Source organism: Seriola lalandi, unplaced genomic scaffold, assembly GCF_002814215.2.
Source record: "Seriola lalandi dorsalis isolate HSWRI2012SDOR001 ecotype SW California unplaced genomic scaffold, Sedor1 jcf7180002052132, whole genome shotgun sequence".
Taxonomy (NCBI): Eukaryota; Metazoa; Chordata; class Actinopteri; order Carangiformes; family Carangidae; genus Seriola; species Seriola lalandi.
This window is the reverse complement of record NW_019522685.1, coordinates 20950-42463: the sequence shown is the minus strand read 5'-3', so window position 1 is coordinate 42463 and position 21514 is coordinate 20950. Positions and strand designations below refer to the sequence as shown.

Here is a 21514-nt window from a genome sequence, read left to right as displayed (position 1 = left end):
TGCTGTGTTTGAATTGAGTCATTTGGCAGCAGCTCATATCAGCCCTGCGGTGGTTCAACACAACATTGTTTTCAGGTCCAGGATTATTTTCCCATCAGGCTCGGTGAGCTAAAGGCACAAAAGAGTGGAGCTCATGGGGAGGGAGAAGATGAGATGGCTTAATTCGAAGCAAGCAGTGGCTGCATTCATGCAGCAAAACGAGAGACGCCTGCAAGGCATGGAGAACAATGAAAAACGACTTGGAAGGAGATGAATGGGAGATTGTTTGCTAGCATGGTGTCCAGTTTAAAGTTCGTGGCTGAAAACTGTAAATACTGTTATTTTGTTTAAGGTTGTGCCAGTGGTCCAGGTTTCCCCTTCTTTGTATTTCTCCAGTTGGGGTCTGCTCGTAGTTAGTGAAATTACAGATATTAGGGCTTGTTTTTCTCCTCTCACAGTATGACAGCGTGACAGAAACTTCCACAGAGAAAAACACTTCTCACCACACATGAAGCTTTAATTAGGTTTTCTCAAAATGTCTTTATTTAACAGTTACTTCATGTGATCTGACTCATACAATCTCCAGTCACCCTATGCTGTCATTACCTTTCATGCAGACTGTTTGTTTAGTAGAAACTACAGATGCGTGACAAATTAAAGGAGAAACCATCAGATGTCTTTGCCAGGTGTTGCGCTCCCACATGCCACCAAAACATCATCAGTGCCCCTTGGAATAGACTGCAAGTCTCTGGACCTCTACTGGAGGTATGAACACCATTCCTTCTAGAGGTACACTCTCCTTTAGCGTTTAAATGACAGTGGTGGAGAGTGCTGTATAAACACATTGCTCCAACATCTCCCACAGGTCTTCATTTAGGGTGAGATCTGCTGCATTTGCATTTGTCACGTCAGTTCAGGTGAACTGACAGTTTCATGTCACCTGGCATCTACTGGAAGAAATGTACAGTAAATCTCCTCCAGGACTTATTGTAACCCTCAAAAACATGTCACTGTGTTTTCATTTAGTTTAGTCTAACATTGTGAACAGGGATGTGTTAAATTACAACAAATTGTCAAGGATGAAGCACTGAAGTCAGTTACAGTATTTTCATTGTGGTGTTTCATAAAAAGACAATAGATGCAGGAGTCTTAGTGACATGGTAAATAAATATCACATAAATAACTTTAACCTTTTTTTCTGATTTGTGGTTGTCTCCCATCTTTTTAAGGCATGAAGACAACTTACTTGAGTTTCTGGCATCATAGAATCCAAAGGAACAAAGCTGATATTAAACCACAGCAGCTAAAAGTGAGAAACAATATCTTTTGTTGTGTGCAAGATGTCTTTGAGCTACTCGGGCTCGGGATAATGGATTTTTGAAGAGTCTTCCTTTTATACAGCATTCATCGTGAAAAGACTGAGAAATCTCAACCAGATGCAGACAGCAGCGAACAAACTGTAACTCTTGATGACACAGGTGTTCTCTTTTAACTCCTGGCAAATGTCCAGAAGAGCACACACCAGAATAAGTAAACAGTGTTGTGCGTGAACATGCTATATATTGTTCTCCCTTTGACGGGCTCTGTTTTCTAGGCCTGACCAGAGAGAGAATGTCAGGTCACAAAGAAGCACGGGGCTAATGTGGCAGTTCCCAGGGATACCCCCAAGCCCCCACCCTCTTCTGCTGTCACACGCACTCACTAATAAGCTCACATGACTGTGTGCCACACTGACACGAATCTGTGACCAGCAAACGGCCAAAATGAAGGTTCAGCATCTCATTAGCACCATATTGAGACAGAGGGAGGGGACGGGCAGGGAGAGGGAGAAGGAGGAGGGGGGGGATTCCTCCAGCTGTTTTTCTAATAGAGTGGAGAGAAAGTGAGAGGGTGATAGTCAAAGAAGGGCCGGAGACCTAAACAGCCTGATAGGAGGAAGACAGAGAGTTAAAGAAGCAAAGCATGGGGTTAAAGTAAGGGAGCAGAAGAGAAAGAGGAAGAGGAGTTCATCCTGGAATGACTGTGAACTAGAATATCACAGCTGACGGGGGAGTAGAGCAAGAGAGGTAAGTTTCTTCCTCCTTCTTTGTTTGCCCTGAAGCCAATTAGCGGCGGAGTGATTACCATGCAAATGCTCTGATTTGTTTAATTTTTTTTTTCTCTTTCTCCTTGCTTGCATTGTCACGGTGTCTCACGCCCACTCTCAGATCAACACTCTGTGTGTGTGTGTTGTGTGTGTGTGTTTGTGTGTGTAACTTTAAGTGCCAAGGGAAAACTGGGTCAGCAAGACAGGAGAGAGGGAGAGAAGCATGTGTTAGAGGAGGGGAGGCACACTGGGACAGGAGGAGACGGGCAGAAAAATGAAAAGAAATCCTCAGTAGCCCTTGAACTACAGTAACAAGTGGTCACTTGAGTAATCACTGGTGATTCAGAGAGAAATGTAAGTGCTGGTTGCTCACAGGCATGACTGCTCTGCTGCCGCTTTTTGCTTCTTTTTGGCTTGTGGATGGTGTTTTTTTGTTTTTTTTGTTTTTTTTTTTGCATTAAAATACTTTGGTATGAATGTGTCTGTGTGGTAAAATGAGAGTGAGCTGTGGAGTCCCGTCTCAAACCTCTTCCATTTCTCTGCATGAGCAACAGCAGAATCAGGGTAAAGTTAAAAAGCGACTCTTAAGTGAAGCCTTCGGGGACTTTCTGCCATGTTTCCACTTGCGGGAGTTCATAGCGAGTGAGAAAAATGGTGATAAGACACGATAATATAAGTATGAAGACCATCTTGCTGAGTGAAAGAAGGTCTTAGATGAGCCTGACTCTCTGTCATGCTCAGTCTTGTGATGAGGTGTGGTTAGTCACTTTCATATTACTCAGCCTGCAATGTGTCAGCCCAGACAGAAATAGGCCCAAATGTGACAGCGTTGTTTGCTTGTTTGTGCATGCATCTCCCTGCTTTTGTTCAGTCTGCATCTTGTCTCCAGTATATCTGCCACATGTACTTTGCTTTTACGTGCTGTGCAAAAGTGTCTGCTATGTGGACGGTTTATTCCTTTTAAAATCCTACGCTCCTGTTTGGTGGCCAGATTAGAAAAATCTATTGCACTCTTGTGGTCATGATCTCTGAATTGAATCAAGTCAGAGTGGGAGACAGTAGGCCTTGTATTAGTCAGAGCAAAGGGAAAGATGACCTTTCTACGCTGTTTATTTTGGGAAGGCAACAGGAAGAATGCCGGAGCAGCTGTTCTATTCCTGCTGGCAGATCCCACCCCTGTGAATTCCAGTCTGCCACTGCAACGACACTCCCCTTACTCACGCAGGGGGGTTGGATGTATCCAAGCCCTGTACAGTGTAAATAATACCTCATCAAGATCATCTAAGTTGTTATGGCAATAAGCTCAGCAACACACACACACACACACACACACTGCAAATCTTCAGCCGCCAATTATTTCCTAACAGACATGCCTGCCATACAGGGGCAATACCTCTGTTTATGAGGAAGTCCGCCTGCTGTATCTGCACATTACACCGCGTAGACGTCCAACCTGTTGCACCTGCCTGCCAATAAAAACAGTCTTTCCATGCTTGTTATGCATCTTAACCAGCCTGGCAACTCTCTTGAATCACACAAGCTGCTATCTTTTGTTTTCAGAGACAGACACGTTCCCAATAATGGCGAGCCTCCCCAAAGAGCCACCCGAGGATGCAAAGAAACAGAGCTTCTGGATGGTGAGGATTATATCTATGATCAAATCTAACAAAACTACCACCCTAGGAATAGCTTGTTGATCCAAAACAATACTTGTGTGTTTGTGAATGGCTTGTTATTTTTACATTTCCTCACTATCGGTCTTCCTCTCTGCTTCTCTTCCCAGCCGGGCAATTATGTGCGTACAGTGCACCGAACTGAGCAGTCCTTCCAGGCCTGCAACGACATTGTGGCCTGTTTCATGGAGAGAGCAAAGGTAGAAAAACAGTACGCCCAGCAGCTCAGCCAGTGGAGCAGCAAGTGGAAGTCCATAGTGGATTCTCGTAAGTATGAGAAGCTGCATGATAGCCATACAGCCGTGGTGGCCTAAAAGCAGAGAGCATGCATTCCCAGGCTTTTTTGATCATGTCAGCTCTCCTCTCCGTGAATCATATTAAACAAGAGCATCTGTGTTTGTTTGAAAATTTCCAGTGAACGAATGAAGGTCATTGTTTCTTTATTGTTTCCATGACTCACTTCTGTGCCCTATGTTATTTCATTGCTCCGTCTGTCTTTTTCCTGCGTCCCCAGGGCCACTTTATGGCTCCCTCATGAGGGCGTGGCAGTGTTTCTTCACTTCCACCGAGCGTTTGTCCGAACTCCACTCCTCCATCTCCCAGTCTCTCATCACTGAGGAAGGGCACCGAGTGAAGACCTGGCAGAAGGAGACCTTTCCAAAGAAAATCTTTTGTGGGTTCAGGGAGAGCCACGACAACAGCACAAGTTTTTCACAAGCCCAGAAACCTTGGTCCAAAAAGCTGATAAAGGTCCAGAACACAAACATCATTTACTTTTATCTGTGACACAAAGGCTCTATTTTAACAGTCTAAAGCACATGGTCTAAAGCGCATGGCACAAATGCATTGAGGGCATGTCCATATCCACTTTAGCTATTTTAATGGCAAAAGAAACTCTCAACAATGCACCAGGTGCATGATTCAAAAGGGTTTTACTGACTTAATTAATCAGGGGAATGTTTTGGGGCGTAACATCAAACACATCTCCCATTCTCACTAGCCAGGTCTCCATTTTTTAGTTGACAAAACAAAATTGTGAATGGTCTGTGTTTCCATTGAGTTTTGTTCTGTGACTGAGGCTGAGTTTTCTCCTCTCGCGATATCATTCCAATTAAATGTGACAATGGATTTCCAGCAGTCTGCCTCTCAGTTGGAACTGGCTCCCTGGGGCCTGATATGGCAGGCACCACAACTTAAAAGTGAAAAAAGTGTTTCCATTTCACTTTTGCAAAATATTGCTTTGTCAAATAGTCTGAAAAACCACCTCATGTGAGCGTATACATTTTTTTTGCGACATTTCAGAGATTTTTTGAAATTCACATGCTTCCAATACTTGTCGCATTTTCAAATTGTGCATTAAGCAGGTTAATTGGAAAAGCACCATCTGACTTATCCAAACATCTGAACATCTGCTTGTGCATAAGAGTGCAGGCAGAGTGAACAGTATGTGAACGTCGTGCTCCCGCCTATGTAGGCGCAAATTACTCTCTTGGTAATGCACCCTTAAAATAATCATGAAACACTCCACCATTCACTTCGGACCAGGTTATTGTTGTTTAATCACGCAATCACTTTCCACTGCCTCAAAATAGCAATGCACCAACAATGTGCCTGACCGCACCTCATTTTAAGACCAACAAGCCCAACAAGGAGCAAGTGTATTTGTTATCCACTGCTTTGCACCACTTTGCATTGCCCAAAATCTTCACTTCACTGTCAGCTTCTTAGCTTTTTTCTGCAGCTTTCAACTGCATCTCCTGCTCTTTATTAGCAAGTAAAACTTGCCAGACTGCTATTTCAAAGTAATAAGAGTTATAGCTCAAAATTATGAGAAATAACGCTTTGCTTTCTTGCAAATAGTTAAAAGAGAAAACTGATACTAATACCAAGTCTGTACAGCAGCAAGTGAAGCTACAGACAGCAGGAGATTAGTTTCCTGACAACAGGAAAACAGCTAGCCCATCTCTGTGTAAACATCATGGCAGCACCTCTTAAACTCAGTTAACATATTAATCTGTTCAAAAGTCTAAGTGTAAAAATGATGCATTGTGGCTTTGCAAGGAATTGTATGTGCAAAACTATTTCCTAGAGTCAAGAAAGAGATTCCTTACAAAAGCTATGCTAACATGTTGACTGTAGCATCATTTTTCATTCATGAGAGTGGTAACAATGGTAACAATAGGTGTATTTGCCAAAATGTCATCCCTGAAGTTGTGCATATATTTTTCTTTATTTAATGTACATGTAACTTGAATAAATATAGTATGTGTTAGACACAAAACATACAAATGCTTCCTTTATGCTAAGCTAAGCCAACGGGCTGCTAGCTGAAGCTTCATATTTTACTGTACAGACATGAGAGTGGTTTCAATCTTCTCATCTAACTCTCGACAAGAAAGCACTAAGGCATATTTCCCAAAATTTCAGACTTTTATACTATTATATATTATTAACATGTGTACATGTATATTCAACAGCTGGAGAAGGCTCGAGTTGCATACCACAAGTCGTGCCAGAGGGAGCAAACAGCCCTTGACAAAGAGAAACTAGCAAATGAAAACTCTGAGATGAGTCCAGAGAAAAAGCAGAAGATCACAGAGGCCAGAGAGAAGACCACAGAGGAGAAAGAAAAGGTGAGGAGAGATGTTTACACACTGCACCAGCTCACTCCAAGACAGTCATGCATGTCGAATAAGGGATTAATTCACGACACAATTCAAATTCACAACTCCTGATTCACGACGTGACACACAGTTAAATATGTTGCATTCCGGGAAAGCTTTGCCAGCCTGCTGCAAGTATTCTCCTTGTATGGAGATTTGTTATTACTACTCTGCTCCGTGTTTATGGAGCCCAGCATGGCAACAGTGGAGAGCACCCGATGATTTATATATTTTAGACCCCCCCCGTCCATTAAAGAAACAGTAGATGTTCCTCCCAGTAGATGCCGTATGGCATCCTCGCATCATAAAACTGTTCTTCCGAGCTGCCTGTAGACTAGAGATCGCTATGAGAAAATACTGGAGGATGTGACGTCCTACACGCCTCGCTACATGGAGGAGATGGAGGCCATTTTTGAACAGTCGCAGGAGGAGGAGAGGAAAAGGATCAGCTTCCTGAAGCAGGCTTTCCTCTCCATCCACAGACACCTGGACATCACCAACAATGAGAGGTGAGCAGCCATCAGAGGACTGAGGTGTTTGCACAGATTGTATGTGGATGGATTGGTTCATGACAGACATAGCTCTGTGTCCCTGTGTCAGTGTGAAGGCTGTGTACAGTGAACTCCATCAAACTCTGATGGCCATCAATGATCAGGATGATCTCAAATGGTGGAAGAACCACCACGGTCCTGGCATGCCCACCGACTGGCCAAAGGTTGAGGTATGTTACAGAGTTTTACTCCGAAACTGTTTGTGTGTGTGTGTGTGTGTGTGTGTGTGTGTGTGTGTGTGTAGACTTGCACACTCTGCATTTATCACAGCTGTATTGGTAGTGTTGACAAAGTGATGATTAAGTTAAAACCCAAACTTTTCTGTTCTTTCAGGAATGGGTTCCACCAGTAAAAAAGCTAAATCGAAAGAAAAGAGACCAGAAAAGAAAAGAGAGCCGACCGTAAGTATCCAACAAAGTGCTTTTCACATATGGTTATCGCTTTCTTTTAAAACCAAGAGATGACCACAGATTTATGTTTTTTCACCACTGAAATGTCTGTGTCTTCTCCTGTTAGTGTGATGATTGGGGGTGTGAAGGTGCGAGCTCTGTACGACTATGTGGGAGAGGAGGGTGACGAGCTGTCCTTTAAAGCAGGTGACACATGACGTGTGGTTTTCACAACACTCAAATACATTGTGTTAGACAGCCATTTTACTCTCAGTGTTAAAGCTGCATTTGGGATATTTTTTTTATACAAAATTACAACCCTTGTATGAATATATGAAAAAAAAGGCAGGTAAATATACTGCAAGTGAGCCGTGTGGAGTTTACTGATTGTATGATTTCTGGGATGTGAGATGACATGAAGTGTCCTAGTGGAGCTATAAAGGATGAAACCAATTGTTCAGGGGATGCTTTATAAATAAATAGATTTTTTACTTAAACAGTTGACATTTTTATCTTACAGTCTGTATATTAATCACATAAAGCAGAACTACTAACTTCAGCATGAGTCAGACACAGATGGCACAAACCTACAGCACTAAACATAAGCGATGTGGTTATGATATCATTTGAATCCTGCAAAGAAAAAAGCTATTATCCTGTTGCCTTAGGAGAGATATTTTGCAAACTGAAGTGCATTTATCTCTTTCATTGTGCGTGATAAAGAGTTAAAATCCAAAGAGAGTTGGGTTTACCTCTCACTGCCATTGTAAAACCCACATTTGGACAATTAGATGATGCTGAGTATCTAGATCCGAACTCATGCTGTGCAAAAATGACAAAATTGAAAGACTGCACAAATTCAAAGGTTTTTTTTAGACCCACCATCTAGTGGCCTTAAGAGGAAGTACATCTTAAGGCACTCTTTCATTAATAATAACAGGCTTGGATCTGCACAGTTATACTATCTACTCAACTCACAGAGGTTATCTCTGTAAATTAGAAATAACTATTGATTATTGAAACATGATTGTTTTAAATTTTATTCCTTTTGATCTCAGGTGAAATGTTCCTGAAGGTGGAAGAGGAGGATGACCAGGGCTGGTGTCGAGGAGTACTGAGCGGAGGGAAGGAGGGCTTCTACCCGGCCAATTATGTTGAAGTTGCCGAGTGACATCACGCTGTCCAATATTTTATGTTGGGAACTTATCTCTCACGAAGAGTTCTTCTAAAATTAACAATTATTATCATTTAACATCTAAGATGTTTCTGATTCTGAGTTAATGTCAGATATAATCTGTTCCCAGCTATTTTGAAATGTAAAGCTTTATGGCCTTAATATTCTAACCTACTTGGTTTGAGTATGAATTAACTTATCACACTAGAATGTACTGTTTGTGGAAGAGTTATATGTGTATATGTGTGAGTGTGTATGTGTGTTTGCATGCATGTGTGCAAGATCAGATGAAACAAACGAAAACAAGAGAGAATATTTATTTACCGCCATCTTGTCTGAGTCATTAGGTTACTGTAATAAAAATAGCTGATAATGAAAGGTTTACTCAGCCACAGGTTTACCATGATGTGTGCACACAAGGTTAATGTTTACTTGATGCGTATTATGCAGAGGCACACAGAAGTTACTTTGACTGAGGGGAATGGATTTTCACAATAAAAGTATATTTGTTTTGCTTCTAATCCATCTTGTTGACACTATTGTTTTTACCATGCTAGTCGTGTGGGTCTATGGATGGCAGCGTTGGTTGGTCATGCTGGTTCAGGCTGAAATATCGAAACAACTATGAGATGGATCGTCATGAAATCTGTTGCAGACATTTGTTGTCCCAAGACAATGACTCTGACTTTCACAGTCCTCCGACTTTTCCTCTAGTACCACCATGAGGTTGACATTTCTGGTTTTCAGTTCAATGTATCCATAACTATTGGATGCGTTGTTCTGAAATTTGTACATTTGTACTTTTATTGTAAAACTAATGACATTATGATAGAGTGAAACAATATTTGCACACTGGAGTACAGCTCCCAATATTTAATTGACTACAACAAACACAACGTTTCACCCCCCACAGGGTCTTGTAGTTGGGGTCGAGGTGCACACAACTATTCTGCAAAACTAATGACATTCCCATCAGCCTCAGCTGTACTTCCTGTTTTATGCTAATTAGCAAATTTGCATACTAACAGACTACTAAACAGAAGATAAACATGGTAAATATTACACCTGCTTAACATCACAATGTATGTTTTGTCACTGAGTGCATGTTAGCATGCTGACATTAGCATTCACCTCAAAGCACAACTGCGCCTTACAAAGGTTTCATATTAAGACAAAGAACAAAAAAGACCTAAGATTAAAAGCAAAAACAGACGTGTAGATATGCTTCATCATTTTAAAGGTATTTTTTACATAATTAACATCCATTTAATGCTTTTTATGTAGTATAGAGATACTGTATTGATATTGATAGATATATTTACATGAAACATACATCTGCCAAGCTTAAATACTGAAAGAACAATACATATATACACTCCTTTAAAATGTCCTGTTTGATTTGAGTTCTCCAATACACAGAAGTTTTGCAGTAATTAGGATTCCCTGAACAAATAATATTTACAGGCACCATTGTTCAAAGTGACTTACATTTTAATATATCTCAGTAGCAACATCAGTATATTAAATCACTGGATCATTAAAGAATTTCGTAGGATAGTTGATTATTTTGAAAGATAATTATCCATATTAATGATCCTGACCTTTGACATGTTTCTCATTCCAACTTTCACCCATTTTACACTCGTGAATGTTTAACTAGAGTCACACAACGTGATAAATCTCTGACTAACCACCCAACCTCGCAGCTCTGTGCACATACCACTACACTACAGTACCACGGAAGAGAGAAACCTGTTGGACAAGATCTCTGAGGCACAAATAATGAATGACAAGACGTCACACAGTAGTTGAAACATTTCTGAGACCTGGAGAGATTTCTTGTTTATGGTTGCACTGTACATTCAGCGTTCAAAGGACTCTGCATGTGTAAGTATGCCTGATACATATGCTTATTTTTAAAGGACTTTATTGCAGAAAGATGATGGATGTGTGGTTAAATGATGTTTCTTTAAAGAGACGGCTTTCTGAGGGCATGTTTACATGTTACAAACTGAGTCTCCTCATGCTCCCCAGAGAAAATTGTACTGTAATTACTTAAATTACTTTGGATTGTATTTTAATTACACATCTTATGTGTTAAAGATGTTACTGTCTACACTACTAATGCATTATTGGGTGTCATGTTTTGTTAGATAATGTCCTTTCTCTCTCAGACAGACAGAATCACTATGGAATTTGCCTGTGCGTTTGTTTATGTGCCACCAGCAGTGATTCAGAAGGACGGCCAACGCTCCAGTGCCAACGTCATAAAACGCTCAGGTGTGATTTCTTTCTCCTGACATCAAAAAGAAAAAGAAAAAAATCCCGATTTCCAACACTAACACTTGTTTAAACAGACATGTGTCACATTTCTGGCTCTACTTTGCGGTTTAGTTGCAGTTTTACTCAATCCCACAGATCACTTGCCAGACACAGATTTTCTCTGCAACTTCCCTGGAGTCTGACACCACAAAGTATTTCAGCAATCTAAAACATGAACAGTAAACATCAGATTCTTGGTGTCAGTCAAAGGTCTTCTGAAACCTTCTGAAAGACCTTCTTTGTTGACTCACCAGTTTGAAGAAATCCATCAAACAGGCACAAAGCTTTCATTCCTCTACGTCTATCACCGACGTATGTCACCTGCAGTCGGCTCCATTCTCTGGAAGATGTCAAAAGGCAATCTGGGAAATGTAGGAAGTCATTAACTGAAGTATGAATTGAAAGAAAGATTAAATTCCAATACTTAATCACAGAATAACCGATAATTTTTCTTTGAATATCAAAGATTGATGGTACGTGACAGTGTAAATGTAGCCACAGGTGGATTTCTCCTTGCGTCAGAGCTGTCTGGGTAACTGGTTGGTTAAGTACCATTATGTATTATGTAATCAGTGACACACACAACCTCTCCTGTCTGTCTTAGAGGAGATATTCCTTTCAGATACTTTGCTTTGCTTGGTAAAAGCCATCTGCTGGCTGAGTCACATTTTCTTCACAGCACAAAGGTCATCACTGCACCAGTTGTTTTGTCTGGGATCACATTTCTCTTGCAAGAAACAGCTCAGAATGAACTGCTGATGTGAGTATTTTCCTTTTCATTTTCATTCCTTTTAGCTCTCCTCCCCCCTGTCAACCGAATTCGTCCTAGCACTCCTCCACCTCCTCCTCCAACAAACTCTACAGTGGCCAAATCACCAAAACTCCCCAAATCGACCCCGAAGATTGTTGAACAGCTGGAAAAGAGCAAAGTGAAGAAGGTTGTGAAGCCCAGTCCCTTCTATGAAAATGCCAAATTTCACAGTAAACTGGAGGCAGCGTCTTCCATCAATACAACAGCTCAGCAGACAACATCTCCTCGAAGGACAGGTACTGTGAATGTGGCAAAATAAATGTGTAAATGTATGTCTGGACAAGTTTAGTTTCTCTACTTTAGTATTATCTGAAATGCCGTGGTTGCAATGGATATCTAAAAGGAGTATTTCACCCTAAAGGTCAGTGCTGTCGCTTCAGTCACATTCCAGTGACAGCTACCAATCACACAAGAAAGTTACCTGCTGCTCTTCCAGTTATTGAAGTTAATGCAGCCATTTAAAACAAAACAGGAAAGTTTGGCCCCTTGTATTTCAGAAAAGCCAGGCTCACACTCACAGAGTTTCATATTCACACCGGCACGGGGCATTGCTCAAGGAGAGCAGTGGTAATAAAGAAAGGGCAAGCATTGCTCTTTTACTTTTCAAGCCCATGCTAGTCCTGCTGGTCCAAACCCTTTTGTCACAGACACACTTCTCCCAACTTTTTTCAGATGCAAAAAATATCCTTCAAATTCCTTCCAATACTTGAAGCCAAATCCAGCTGTTTTGTAGGTGAAGGATTTTAGTTGAAAAAACAAGTATTTACCTTATTAACCTTAATAAAAAGGGGGTAATTGTAACTTAACAGTTTTCTAAACTCCTGTCCTGTTGTTACATTAGCATTGTTACCTGGACCTTTGGTATGATGTCTGTGTGTGTGTTCATACATAAGAGGTCTAATAGTTGTATGTATATGATGTTTATGTTTTAACCAGTAAAGTGTGCTTTCATCAGTGTGCACATTAAATACACTAAATGTTTACGGTGAAGTTAAAAGTAAAAAATAGACTTACCGACTGATTGACTCTAAAACACTTTCACCAACTTTAGTGGCCTTTAGCTAAAAAAGAACAAAACAAAGATAAAGATCAATAACATGCTAACGCCAAAAATATCTATAACATGTTTTTTTTTATAATGAGCCTTTCACGCTCATGGTTTGGTACAGGCGGTAAATCACCACGTGTTTGGAGCTCCAATGCACTTTAGTAGTTTAATTCCACTGAGCTGCAGCCAAGATGATGAATGACATTTTCTTTTATTTTGGGTTGACTCATTCCTTCAACAGTCCTCTCCTATCTGCTTTACCCAGCTCTTCTTCCACCGCACATGAGACCTGCAGCGAGCAGCCAGTCCTCTCCGCACAGCAAGCCACTCGACAACAGTCAGACATTTACCTATGACCTGCCAAATAATGAACCAGATTTAAATGCCCATCGCTGGGACCCAAACTACTCATACAGTACACCAGAGGGCACTGGGGGTGAAGTGAAGCTGCCACCTATTACTAGCAATGTGCCGGGCCAGACACCAGGTGAATAGACGTCTTTGTTTTTCCTCTTTGTGTTAGATTTTAACTTGTTACAACCCAGTACTTTCCAGATCAGATTTGTCTCAGAGACTTTAGGGAAGAGACTGATCATCCAAGTTTCTCCTGCTCTCATCTCAAACCCCTACAGCCCCAGCCCTCCCACCGAGGCCTGCATTCATGAAGTCAATGCCAGAGTACCTGGTGCTGTTACCCTCATCTGCTTCATCCTCTCAGAAATCACCTTCAACTTCTTCACTTTCCCAGTCGTCTACTGCAAAAGGTAAATACAACAGTCTCTGTCAAGCTGTCAAAAAACCAACATTGCACAAAATGCTAAAGTTTGAATGCTCATGTTATTCCCATCTCAGGATCAGCAGATAAGGAGCCTCTTCCAGGGAATCCTAATGTGGTCCTTGTCAGTTTAGGGAAACTACTCTCAGAGGAAAGTGGTCAGTAAACTTCTATCATCACCATCAAACCTTCATTATCGGCCGTCTTGATTTTCAGTCTCATTATCTTACGATGACGATGATGTGTGCATATTTCCAGGGGAATCCATACGAGGTGAACCCACCTGCTGCTCCCAGTGTGGCTCTGTGCAGGACTCCTGTTATGTCAATGTGGTAATTGCATCTTTTCTTTGACCTTTATTCTGAAACTGATACGTAGTAACATGATTAAGAGCTATTGATTTCAGATTTGAATAACAAACCATAAATCTCCTTGTAATGACTACTGGAAAATACGGAGCATGACAAACTGTTAGATGCAGTCAAGCATAAGAATTATTGATTGCATCATAATGAAACAATGGATAACTGGTATTGGTTTGATTGATTCAGGCTGGCTTGGTCTCAGCCAGTCAATGTTTCTCAGTAACAGTAATGTTCTCTCCTTACACTGGGCAGCTTCATGCGTGTCACTTCTGTCAGTCCCGGGAGTTGACCAGTCCTCCCAGTATACCACCCAGTGCTCTCTTTCTGCTCAACCCTGATGAAAAGCCTCCGTGCGCTGCTGGCGCTCTGCTGCTCTTCTGCATCGACATCTCAGGTTCCATGAGCATCACCTCCCAGGTACAAACACACGACTGACACTGACACTGATCTGTTTACTCGTGGCTGACATTCACAAATACAACTCGTGATGTTTCAACTGATCAATCTCTTATCACTTCAAGGTGACGGCGGGAGAGCATTTTGTTCACAGATCTCGTCTCCAGGTGAGTTTTTTTTTCATTTTCAAGTGGCCTTTTAAGTTTGTGAGACTGAAAATGAGCTTTAAGTCTTTCTTTTTCTTTTTTTAAGTGCAAATTCCCCAAGTAACACACTATTAAGTTATCTGGAAAGTTACCACAAACCACTTTTATACATGCATAATACAGATGACAATGATAACAATAACAGCTGTCCTGAGATGCTGCCAAGATGCCATTGGTGATAAATAATTGTTGTATTCAAACCAGTTTGTCCAGGAAGCCGTGTTGCAGTGTGTTCAGAGACTAAGTGAACAGCAACCAGACACAAGAGTGGGTCTCATCACCTTCAACTATCAGGTACATTGATGATCTGATAGAGTATTGGACAACAACAGACTGTTCTCTGCCTTATTCTCCCAAGTTTTTTCATGAAATGTGCTGTTATCATGCTATTGTTTGAGTTTATTCCTGACTTATATTATATAATTCTTTTTACACTCAATGTTCTCACTGTTTCTCCATCGCTGTAAGTCACTGCATCTTTCTGCCTTTTATTTGATATCAGGATATTGGAATTTCTTCTTCATCTTCTTGTCATTCAGCATCATTATTTTCTCAAAAAAATCACTGCATGAATAAAATGTTTTATTGCCATTGCTTTTTTTTTATCACCTGATGATTGTATTGCCAGGTTACAATGTATGGGTATGAGAATTTCACGTCACGGTTCCTGAGCGGTGCTGAGTTGACTGACAGCAACTATCTTAAAGAAGCTGCTGCCAGTTTCCCCAGTCCACCTCCACTCTCACAGACCAAGGACTTCTTACAGAGACAAGTTATGGGGTAAGAAGGAAAACAATGATTGCATTAGTTGTTTTGTGTATTATAGCTTACCTGTTGTATGTTCAAATAACAAACATATTCTCTCGATTCTCTGAAGATTATCTGAAAGTGGGACCACAGCTCTGGGTCCAGCTGCTCTCCTGGCAGTTGCAATGGCCTCCAGACAGCCAGGGTCCAAAGTAGGTTTGGCTTTTCAGTCTTATTTGTGGTACCATACCAGTGTATTTGTATGCTTTGGTCCATATATACAGTAGTTGACATATACATGACATGCAATCTGTATTACATTGTCACTTAACAGTATTTAGCTGTACTGATTCAGCAAAGCTTGTGCACACCTTTACGTCTTTATGATGTGTACAGCTGTAAATGTTGTTGACTGAAAAGGAACCAGGAATACCACACAGTCATGGCCACTTGGACTCATTTTATTTGTATATGAAGCTTCGTTCCTTCATCAACACTTCATATCTTTTTTCCCCTGTACTTTGAACTAGATGAGCTGTGATGTAAAGCTTGTATGAATTGCAATGAGGGGTCAGTGTCAGTTTTCCATTTTTCTATTTTCTAAAAACAAAACAATCCTGATCTGCTATCCCTGCTGATCTTGAAGGTGATTATCTGTACAGATGGGAAGGCCAACACAGAGTTAGGAAACCTGGAGGTGGAGGATAATGATGCTCGCACCCTCCTCTCATCCACCATCTTCTACCAGGAGCTGGGGGAGTATGCTGCTAATCAGGGGTTAGTACACATCTCCACGTCAATGTCAAGAATGTGTTTAAACATATTTTACCACTAAACAGACAATGAGTGAACATACAGGTGCAGCCACTTTCATATCTGAAGTACTGTTGCTCCACTGGCAACAGTAATACTGGTGCTGTTAATACTAATAAGGGCCAAGTGAAAGATGGAGGATGCCTGCGGTTGCTCAGCTAGATTTATTATGATGAAGATCGTGCTGAAATATCCTTCCTCCATTAGTGTGACGGTGTCTGTGCTGTCCATAGAGGGAACAGACTGCCGGCTGGATGAGCTGGGAAGACTCGCCGATCGCACTGGAGGGAAAGTAAGAGACAGTGTGAAGCTGTGTTGCATATGATTTGTTGCAACAGTCATTAATCACTCAGTCAAATCAGATCTTGCTTTTCTCATGTCATCTGTGCGTTTTATCTCTTGTCCTTTAGGTGGTAATAGCAAGTCCAAACAGGCTGCATCCAGAGTTTGAACAGATCATTGAGAACAGGACCATCGTCACACACTGTACCGTTACATTACTGCTGCCCAAATCCCTGTAAGAGCTGCCCTGTAAATGAATGTATATTTCCCTAATACTTGTATTTCTGATTGCTTCATTAATTGGGCGAGATTGATGGCACATGAAAGGATTTGAAACACTTTAAATTACATTACTGATGCCTTTGCTGTAGGCACATGAGAGGAGAGAGGGAGGCTGGATGCAAAGGGACCCGAGAGGTGGGGAACGTGGACCCAGATACAGAGATCACCTTTCAGTTCGGAGCCAATGAACAGGACGCAGATGGTGAGAAAAAAAACTACTGTGTCAGCGCTGACAGACTGTCAATAATGTTGTTGTTTCTTTTACCTTGCAAACTCCAGCTGCAGCTTTACTGCTTTGCACAGGATTATCACAGGTCGTGGTCTGACGTGTGCTGCCAGTTCACACAGGATGGTGATTGGTGTTGTTGCCAATCAAATAAAAAATCTCAATTTGAGATCATTGCAAGAGAGACAACAACACTATGAAGGTAGATCCAGAGTCAGTACATCTGACAAAAACTAACAAAACTGGATTGATGAAAACGCAAGAATGGGCCATAATTTGCTAGATAACAACAGAAATCCATGATTTGCCACTTCTGGTTCGACAGGAATAAATCCATCTGGATGCGCTAAAACCTGTGATTTTTCTAAAAAAAAAAAAAATAATTACCCCTAGTCTGTTAGTAAGAAATAGCTTTCATTAAAGTAAGAACAAATTAACAGCTCCAGAGCTGTCAGTCTGTTTCTCATTCGCTCCACAACTTTTGCCAAAATTGTTCAACAACAACTGGATGGAATAAGATGAAGTTTTGGACAGAGACTTGTGGCCCCTAGAGGATTAATCCTAATAACTTTGAGGATTCCTTGATTTTTTTTCCCTTGCACCATCATGAAATAACTAGATTGCATTACATTTGCTAAACCAGAAACGGATGCCGTGTTTAGCATGGTCAAAAAGCAGCATGTGCTCTCTCTGTGATCCAAAACACTCAAGAGGATTGTTGTTTAAAAAAAACCTTAAACTCTCTTGAATCATATTTGTGGTGTGTCTGTGCTTCTCTTTCAGTGCCAGCACCAGCCTCCGGCAGCCGTGTGTCCGTCCAGCTGCAGATCAGGTACCGGCAGAGGAACGGACAGACGATGCTCAGAGTGATAACTTCAGAGCGAAATGTTACTGATGACAGGTGATCATGATGTTTCCATAATCTGTGCTTCACTCACTTGCATTTTGAGATTGTGTCTCACACACACACACACACACACACACACACACACACACACACCCACTCACACATTGCACTGACTATCTGTATGCTTGTGGCTTCCTTGTAAGCTTAAACAAGTCATTATCATGTGATATCTCTCATCAAGGAGGCGTTCTCTCCCTCAGGACAACAGTTGATTACATGTATTATTTTCTGGCAATCTCAGTGAACCTTTAGGCAAAGCAGTTTTGAAAATCCAAGGAGACTGTTGCTGAGATACTGGGGTGTTCACATCATCCAGAAATGATCGCACCATGTAAATCTTATTTTTCATCCATTCTAATGTTTAGTCACAATAAACCTCTTAACCCAGTCTGCCTGCTTCATATACAGAATGAAGGTCATGCAATTCATTGTCTGAGCAGCTACAAAGTAGCACCTGTGTGTATTTGCATGCTAATATAATGGCAAGGCTGAAGGCGTAAATGCTGAGAAGCACTCTTATGATAAAAGTGTGACCCTCCTTCTCAGCTCGGCGGCCCTGTCTTCTCTGTCTCTGGCCATCATTCAGCTCAACTCATCACAGGCCAGCGCCGCTCTGGCTGTCAGAGGCCGCTTCCTCGACGCCAGGAGGGAGGGAGAGCTGCAGAGGAAGCTGATCGAGAGAGCAATGTGAGTTACAGAAGGGATGGAGGAAACTCTGACTGCGTCAGTGTGTGGGCAACATGTAGAACGAGAGCTAAATTATGCTGAAGTCCAACAACTGGATTAAAATGAGGGCTGATTATATATTCATTCGGCACATAGAAAAATGACAAAATACAAAAAAAAAATTGAAAATATATGGAAATATGAATATGGCTGCACCGACAGAGCAATCAGATGCACGGATAAAAAGTGAATTTAAATGAAATGGAAATCAGATCAACTGGTTGCATTCTTCAGTAGAAATATTCAAATACATCTGATTAACCAGATGAACTGATGATTTTATTGATGTTTATTTTATCTCAGATTAAATTTTTTGTTTGAAGGTTTACAATTAACAATCCCAAGCCTTTTTTTTCCAGATATTCTTTTTATTTAAATGGTAGTTTTGAGTTTAAGCTTGTTTTCCAGAAATTATTTTACTTTCTTTTTATATTTTTTACAGTCTACCTGCCTTTGAAAGCTGGTATTTATTAGATGTACAGTGTTTTTTAGACTGGGCAGATGATGTGCTGTCTCTGTTTGCAGTGAACACAATCACAGTGCACAGGACAAACAGACGTACCAAGAATGGGTGAAAACTATGGAGCCAATTTACAACAACATTCATAATTTCACACGGGTGAGTTACTTTACGTTTATTAGATTCAGTACCTCACATTAGTTCGAATCATCACACTTAAACACTTTTATTTGTGTGTTTTCCAGAGAAAATCTGTCATTTCAGACTCACAGGTAAAGTCATGTCTTGCCCTTATACTGTCCTCATACTGCTTAGTACTGGAAAACTCAGTGCCTTTTGATAATTCTTCCGTTCTTCTCCCAACAGTCTCTAACAGACGCTGGTGCAGCGCTGCTCTACGCCATGAAGCACAGCAACAGGAAGTCCATTTCACTGAAGAATAAACATAAACTCTAGCCAACTGTCAGCCTCCACTTTTTACCTGGTTGGAAGCAACTCAAGTCATGAATGACAAGGATAAATACTGCAGTTTGACCTCGATTATCTGGCCAAAGAAATATCCTTCAAATATTTCACAGTGTTAATAATGTATTACTGTATATCAGCTGAAAACATGGTCATCCTTGTCATAAAGAAACTTATTTCTCTGTGAGACTTTAAGTGATTCCTTTCAGTGTTGCATATAATAACTGCTGAGGCAGTATACTTATTACTTATTACTTATATATATATATGTATATATGTATATATATATATTTGACACCTTCCCTGTGGCAGTGTGTGTGTTTTTGCACAGACAAAAACACATAGAAAAAACATGACTCAGAAACACATCACACAGCTCACACCCAGGCCCTTTGGTGTCCGCAAAATACATCTTTTAACACATGTAAAGCTCCCACACGACAGTCAATATAGTCCTATTGATTGTGATTATGTAATTATGTTTTAATAGATGTTAGAAGTGAATAGTTTGTTTGCACCAAACTTGACGTGCAAAAGTAAAAATTATCACACAAGAGCAAGCAACCAAGCATTATGGCTCATGCTTTTAACACATGCACCGACAGTCATTATGAGTTCATATGTACTGAATCTAAATCAGAATATTTTGTCAATATTTAGATAGCGAACAATGGTGTACATACAAAATAGGTTGGAACAAACAATAATCATGCCTAAAATGGAAGCCAAAGCATAAATAGACATGTACTTCTCTGGGGTGGCCCTCACAACACAAACGCGTAACTCAGAGCAGATGTCTGTCAAACATTTGTATGGACTATTATTCAGGTTCCAAGAAAACGGAACATAAACAAACCAAGATTCAACCAGAATATGCAGAGTGATGAGCAGGTAGAAGCCAACAGTGCCTCTGTCTCCGTGGAGATCTATGCGCAGGACGGAGAATATAACCAGGACAAAGATCCAAGTTCCAGGCCACCATCATAGCTTTGTGTAAATATCTTATTAAAACAGGCTCTGGTGCAGATGTTGTCCCCTTGTGCCGTTGCAGGTGAAGTCAGGGTCCAGTTTAGTGACGGGCAGTTCAGCCAGGAAGAGGATCACCACGCAGATCCACAGGAAGCCAAACCACAGGGAGCAGCACTTGCAAGTGGTGGTGGCGTCCACTGCCGTCCGCAGGATGGGAATGAAGCCTGTTACTACCACTGCCTTCGTCACTCCTGGCTTTTTTTGGGAATCTAAGAGTGGGGAGGTTGGAACAAAGGAAAACACACTACACTTCTGACTCTGTCTTCTTGGGCCTCTTGTCACATTTCAGAAGTCTATAGATTTCCTCAAAACTTTTCTGATTGTTTCATCTAAATAACTGTTTTAGGTCCAAAGAGATCAAATCATTCAATATTTCAGAAAAAAAGTAAAGATTAAAAAAAAAAGTAAATAAAAAATTTATTCAGATTTGTGTAGCAGAACTTAGTTGTTTCTTCTTTCCTACTCCATTTAATGAACTCATGACCCCTAAAATCTGGTGGATTAAATTAACTGTGTAAAGTAGTTAAGGACAGGAGTACTTCTTCCATCACGCTACATATTTATGACTGATCATTTCATTTTCAATCATGCTGCAAGCTTTTTTCTATGAGTGACAGGAATTTAATCTTAAATTTCAATTTTAAAGTTTATTTCAGCTGTGAAAAACAACAGGGCCAGAAGAGTCAAAAGTCATGTTTAATTTTGTCTCCCCTGTAGAATAACTGATTAAATTTAAATGGGACTGTACCTACAGTTACAGTGCATACACACTCCCCAAAAAAAGCTTGTGTAGGGAATGAAGTGATTCCTGATGTAACGTACTTCCAGGTAAAGGGATGCATCAATGGGAATAAAGTGTGACAGGTAGAGGAGCTCACCTGTAGGAGTTGCAGCCCACTAATGGGCCACCACGCTCGCTTCCCATTCAGTAATTTGTGGCTGCAGGAAATATCACTGTCATCAGTATACGTGCGACAGTTTAACAGCAGACGATGTGCCGACTTAATCTCACTTTACTCTTCGTAGGCATCTCCCTCTTCAACATTTAAGCTGCTCATGCAAAAGAAACAATGCACACACTCAAATATGAAGAAAAGTTGGGTTTTGCGGACAAAGAAACACAAAACATTACTACTTGT

At 40.9% G+C, this 21514-nt stretch overlaps 3 protein-coding genes across 6 annotated transcripts; 2 read left to right on the top strand and 1 right to left on the bottom strand.

Annotated features, from left to right (window-relative positions):
* Positions 1-1838: 1838 nt before the first annotated feature.
* On the top strand, positions 1839-9036 carry LOC111650271 (protein kinase C and casein kinase II substrate protein 3). Of its 3 annotated transcripts, none has more exons than XM_023400135.2 (11): positions 1839-2045; positions 2242-2419; positions 3626-3702; positions 3849-4005; positions 4253-4488; positions 6216-6371; positions 6735-6910; positions 7002-7122; positions 7286-7353; positions 7469-7548; positions 8400-9036. In XM_023400135.2, the coding sequence occupies exons 3-11, from the start codon at positions 3646-3648 to the stop codon at positions 8510-8512; spliced, it is 1164 nt and encodes a 387-aa protein (XP_023255903.1). In that variant the 5' UTR covers positions 1839-2045; positions 2242-2419; positions 3626-3645; the 3' UTR covers positions 8513-9036. The 3 variants fall into 3 exon arrangements, with proteins under 3 accessions (XP_023255903.1, XP_023255902.1, XP_023255904.1); XM_023400134.2 differs by having other exon boundaries at positions 2187-2419; XM_023400136.2 differs by lacking the exon at positions 2242-2419.
* A 728-nt stretch (positions 9037-9764) lies between these two features.
* LOC111650269 (circularly permutated Ras protein 1-like) lies at positions 9765-19528 on the top strand. Of its 2 annotated transcripts, none has more exons than XM_023400132.2 (21): positions 9765-10402; positions 10694-10795; positions 11633-11884; positions 12962-13183; positions 13329-13460; positions 13549-13629; positions 13730-13803; positions 14089-14253; positions 14358-14399; positions 14643-14732; positions 15067-15218; positions 15316-15397; positions 15832-15962; positions 16206-16290; positions 16409-16515; positions 16652-16764; positions 17572-17689; positions 18242-18382; positions 18947-19040; positions 19127-19153; positions 19248-19528. In XM_023400132.2, the coding sequence occupies exons 1-21, from the start codon at positions 10399-10401 to the stop codon at positions 19335-19337; spliced, it is 2304 nt and encodes a 767-aa protein (XP_023255900.1). In that variant the 5' UTR covers positions 9765-10398; the 3' UTR covers positions 19338-19528. The 2 variants fall into 2 exon arrangements, with proteins under 2 accessions (XP_023255900.1, XP_023255899.1); XM_023400131.2 differs by having other exon boundaries at positions 9766-10402; positions 10690-10795.
* Positions 19529-19982: 454 nt separating this feature from the next.
* gjz1 (gap junction protein zeta 1) lies at positions 19983-21405 on the bottom strand. The gene is given in 5 exon segments (XM_087172276.1): positions 19983-20312; positions 20314-20340; positions 20342-20383; positions 20385-20584; positions 21393-21405. Coding segments are annotated over 5 exon segments (612 nt in total).
* Positions 21406-21514: the final 109 nt, after the last annotated feature.

Excerpts from the sequence above, each read along its gene's own strand:
- LOC111650271 (XM_023400136.2), top strand. The coding sequence starts at position 3,646 with ATGGCGAGCCTCCCCAAAGAGCCACCCGAGGATGCAAAGAAACAGAGC. Across the intron at positions 4,006-4,252 it reads GAAGTCCATAGTGGATTCTC|GGCCACTTTATGGCTCCCTC; the intron begins GTAAGTATGAGA and ends CTGCGTCCCCAG. Across the intron at positions 4,489-6,215 it reads GGTCCAAAAAGCTGATAAAG|CTGGAGAAGGCTCGAGTTGC; the intron begins GTCCAGAACACA and ends TATATTCAACAG.
- LOC111650269 (XM_023400131.2), top strand. The coding sequence starts at position 10,361 with ATGGTTGCACTGTACATTCAGCGTTCAAAGGACTCTGCATGT. Across the intron at positions 13,630-13,729 it reads ACTACTCTCAGAGGAAAGTG|GGGAATCCATACGAGGTGAA; the intron begins GTCAGTAAACTT and ends GCATATTTCCAG. Across the intron at positions 16,765-17,571 it reads CAATGAACAGGACGCAGATG|TGCCAGCACCAGCCTCCGGC; the intron begins GTGAGAAAAAAA and ends CTTCTCTTTCAG.